Genomic DNA, 4,381 nt, shown 5'->3' with positions numbered 1-4,381 from the left:
GTTGTTAACAGCTAAAAAAGTGAGTATACAGTGAAGGAGAGAGCATAATGCATTTATATAGAACATACATCAAACAAGCAACTCATAAATGTAACACCGAGTTGCTGATTCGTCTTGTTGTAAGACATGAACGACGAGACACTTTGTAGATGAGATGGACAACAGTGGGAAAAGCAGCCACACACACACACATATACTCTCACACACACACTCACAAATTGGGAATTTGCCTGAAAGCATTCAGGCGAAGACAAAGGAATCAATAGCTGTACGGCTAGCGCTCTGCATTGTTCGCCACCAGGCACAAATCATTTGTTTTGTCTGCATGCAGCAGGATATTGCTGAATTAAACCCCATTACAGCATGTGAACGCATCATTAAAATGATGGAAAGCTGCCAGGTCTGCACTCGTTCATTTATTTACTTAATTATTTATTTATTTAATCCTTTATGTACTTCTTTCTTTCTTAGCTCAGAGCCTGGAAACAATAGTGAGAGCACTTCACAACACGCTGAGCATAACGCTGAAGGAACAGCAAGAACAAGAACAGCAGCACAAGCACACCGTGTGCTCTTCTGCTTTAGCGTAGCATCTAACGCTAACAGCTTGAGTAGTGATATCGCCCCCTGGTGGAGAACCTACAGGAATATGCACTGGTATGTACGTGAGGAAGCAAGTGAGCATGTGAACGAGTATACATGTAGGAGTATGTGAGTAAGTGAGTGAGCAAACGAGAGATATTTGTTTGTGTGCTTTGGGTCATTGTCCTGCTGCAGAACCCAAGGACACCTGAGCTTGCGTAGTGCCAATATGACATGTTATGGCACTCCCTCTTAATCAGTGTATTTGTGGAAGCAGAGTGTAGATTTTGAATCTAGAAATGTTCTACACTAGAAGGAATAAATCTCACAGCGAGGTGAATGTTCATAAAACCTTTATTTTAAGGACTGTTCTGAGGATCAATTTTAATTTTTCAGCAGCAATTTTCATTTCACACAGCAGCAGTTCTGCAGAGATCCGAGTCCGAGCCCCTTCTGGCCGAGCCAACGGCGACAGCGGCAAGAAAAAACTCCCTCAAATTGAGGAAGAAATCTCGAGAGGAACCAGAGCTCAAAAGGGAGACCCATCCTCCTTAGGTCGACACCGAACTGCAACAAACACTCATACAGCACCTGCTGCTGTGGACCAATCAGAGCCAGAGGAGGACTGGACTTTTTACTGAGAGGGAAATTAGAAACTTCTTTACTCTGAAGATTCAGCTTCTTGGTTTCTTGGTTCTTGTTCTTGACGTCCTGTATTTCTGATATATATTTTATTTATTATTATAGATTTATGGTATAAATCTGCCGCTGTCACAATTAACAATCAACACTCTAATAACTAACATACCTTAAATTTGGGGAAGCGCAGCTTCCTGGTTCTCCGAGTCTCTGAAGACGCTTCCTCCTCAGCTGCTTCCTCCTCGGCTGCTTCCTCCTCGGCTGCTTCCTCCTCAGCTTCTGCCTCAGCATCAGGAGTCCTGAGAGGCGCTTCTTGAGCAGAAGCAGAAGTCGGATCCTCCTGGAAGGAAGGGCTCTGCACCGGCTCGACTCTTCCTCTTCCTCTTCGGAAAGCTTTCCTCATCCTCAGTCTAAATGCTCGAAAAGCTTCCACAAGTACTGCCACAATATCAGTCTTGATTGTAAAGCAGCCAGATAGCTCCTCCTCCTCCTCCTCCTCCTCCTTCATCTTGGACTCCTCAGGTTCAGGCTGCTCTATAACGTCCTCCTCATTTTTTAAAGAGGAAGCGGAGCAAAATCCCTCGAAGGGGAAAGGCGCTGCTCTGTGCTCCTCGCTTTCAGAGGAAGATTCCCATGAGTCCCTGCTCCCGGTGTGAAACAAGTACCAGTATTTTATGGTTCTGCAAAAGAAAATTGGAAAATAATTATTAAAAACATAAGGTAACCATTTCCGTAACACTTCCTTGTTGCAATTCCGCAGGTCTTGCCACTGGGGGGCGCTGGAGTTAACTAAACTTTAATTCTTAGAATTATTTTCTTTTTTTTTTTTTTTAGGAAAAATCTAACCTTACTGTAAATAAACATTAGAGCTCTTTCTTAAGCTTAGATTTCCACAGTTTTGACTGAAAATTGCAGAAAATAGAGGCCACCACTCTAAAAAGCTCTTAAATGCTGAAATGCTGCAGATCTTAAATCCTACCGTTCCTCAACGGTATCACCAGTGTCCCCACAGCCATATATGAAGGTCCTCAATGAACAGATAGGTTGCTGAAAGGAAGAGAAGACACAATATATATATATATATATCACATTTACCCAAAAAACTGTATTATAAATGTACTTAGAATTGATGTTAAATATATGTGAGTATAAATATGCTTCATGTTCCTGTTTTTTGTAAGTAGCACAATTCTAGTTTAGTTACTTTGTTGGGTATAAAAAAAATAATTTAATATTTTAATATACAGTACTACAATTTTTAGCATGTTACAAATTTACTTTACATTTTTTATTTGACATTTAAATGTGTTATTTAACACTGTGTCGTATAATTTACTTACTATATATATACACACATATATATATATATATATATATATATATATATATATATATATTATTTACCAATATAATGATTTAATTTAATTTCTAATTGTACTACTAATTGAACTACTGTAACAGTTGTTTTTAACACACTTTGCTAAAAATGTAACGTAAGAGAACGGTATTCCGTACACATTTTCGGTATTTTCCACGTTTGAATGGATATTACGAAAATACCCGAGTTCAAATAGGCTGCAGTGATTGGCTAAATGATGGAATATCTGCCTAGCAACCAAAATAAATTTTGATTGGTTACTTTTGGACCAATAGTTTTAAAGAAAACCCCAAAAACTGACCTCAGTCGTGTCACCAGTGTGCATCAGTATTCCGTACACCTGCAAACAAACAGGCAACGGTGTTCCGTACACCTCAGATTTCCGCTCCTGGTGGCTGTATTTTGCAAAACTTCACCACCTTTAACATATGATCTAAGACTGACATAGAAGCTTAGTAAAGTGTTTGTCAAATGGATTTGATAAGTTGTCTATGAATTGAAAAAAAATTGTGCTGAAGCTGCAGCACAAAATCTCAGCTGTCTATGAGTGGTGAAGTGGAGCTGGAGTAAGCTCGTTTTTAAAGTAAGTTATAAACAATGATTATTAATTCCTCAATCAAATATTACAACAGATGCTGTTAGTTGGATGCTTAACGTTGCATTTTGGGTGAAATGCGATGTTAAAAGTGGGTAAAACCTTACGTGAACTAGTCGATAAAGTTTTCCCCACCCCTTAGCCTCAGCGTTGTTAACCCTTCCCCACCCACCCGTTTTCGGCGACGCGGGCGGTTCCTCCCTACCTAGCGGAATTTCAAGAGAAAACACAACCTGGATGGTCACTGACCTGTTTTAATGGAAAGAGGAAGGATTGACAATGACCCCAGACATTATTTCAAACATAGCAATAGTTTATTATTAAGTATTTTATTGTTTAAATGCTCAACTGTACGGAATACTGAAGTGTACGATATACCGTTCTCTTATGTTACATAAAAAAAGTATATTTGGAAATAAGTATTTAAAAAGTATGTTAAATTACATTAAACTAAAAGTGTTTTTCATAGTAGTTAATTTATTTAAAATACACCATATTTTACTAAATCATAAATCAAAGTTTACTTTTAAACATTCATTAAACAATCATTCTGTTTTACACCTCAGCTGTTTAGAATAATTATGTAGAAATATAAAGTGAAAAAATAATAATATATATGTTGTGAGGTGTGTTCTGAGACTCACGCCATTCGCTCTTCTTTGGATACTTTGCATTGAAAAAAAGAAAAAAAAAACAAACAATTATTAACTTGTTTCTCCAATGTTTTAGTGAATAAATGCATAAATTAATTGTATTCCTACAATAAATAAACATACGGGTCGAGGTCCTGCTGGCTGGGGAAGTCGCGGGATGCTGACGAGGCTAAATGAGCTAAAGATAAAGCGTGGAGATGCTCCATGAGATCCGCCATACAGGTGAATTTACTCTCAGTCATTTTAAATCTGAAACCTGTAGCTCAGAATCTGTACTTAAACTAAGTGAACTGCTGGGTCCTGACTGAGGCTCCTCTGTGAAAACACGCCTCTTCATACAGCGTCTGTGATGACATCACTGTGATGACATCACTACATCTTACATTCTGAAACATTCCGAGGAGCAGAGCCCTGGAAATTCCGTGACATCACTGGCTATACTGAACATAATGTATCCCGTGCAACCTAGCAACACCACCTTAGCAACCACCTAGCAACCACTCAGTAACTACTGTACAACCAACATGAACACCA

General features: G+C 38.7%; 1 protein-coding gene across 1 annotated transcript; it reads right to left on the bottom strand.

Moving 5' to 3' along the window:
- Positions 1–918: 918 nt before the first annotated feature.
- LOC125785901 (uncharacterized) lies at positions 919–4,151 on the bottom strand. The gene is made up of 5 exons (XM_049470110.1): positions 3,971–4,151; positions 3,839–3,860; positions 2,201–2,268; positions 1,391–1,901; positions 919–1,301 (listed from the first exon to the last, which is right to left on the bottom strand). Exons 1-5 carry the CDS (start codon positions 4,087–4,089, stop codon positions 1,257–1,259), a joined length of 765 nt encoding a protein of 254 aa, XP_049326067.1. The 5' UTR covers positions 4,090–4,151; the 3' UTR covers positions 919–1,256.
- Positions 4,152–4,381: the final 230 nt, after the last annotated feature.

This window comes from Astyanax mexicanus, chromosome 21 (genome assembly GCF_023375975.1).
Source record: "Astyanax mexicanus isolate ESR-SI-001 chromosome 21, AstMex3_surface, whole genome shotgun sequence".
Taxonomy (NCBI): domain Eukaryota; kingdom Metazoa; phylum Chordata; class Actinopteri; order Characiformes; family Acestrorhamphidae; genus Astyanax; species Astyanax mexicanus.
This window is presented reverse-complemented; position numbering and strand designations above follow the sequence as displayed.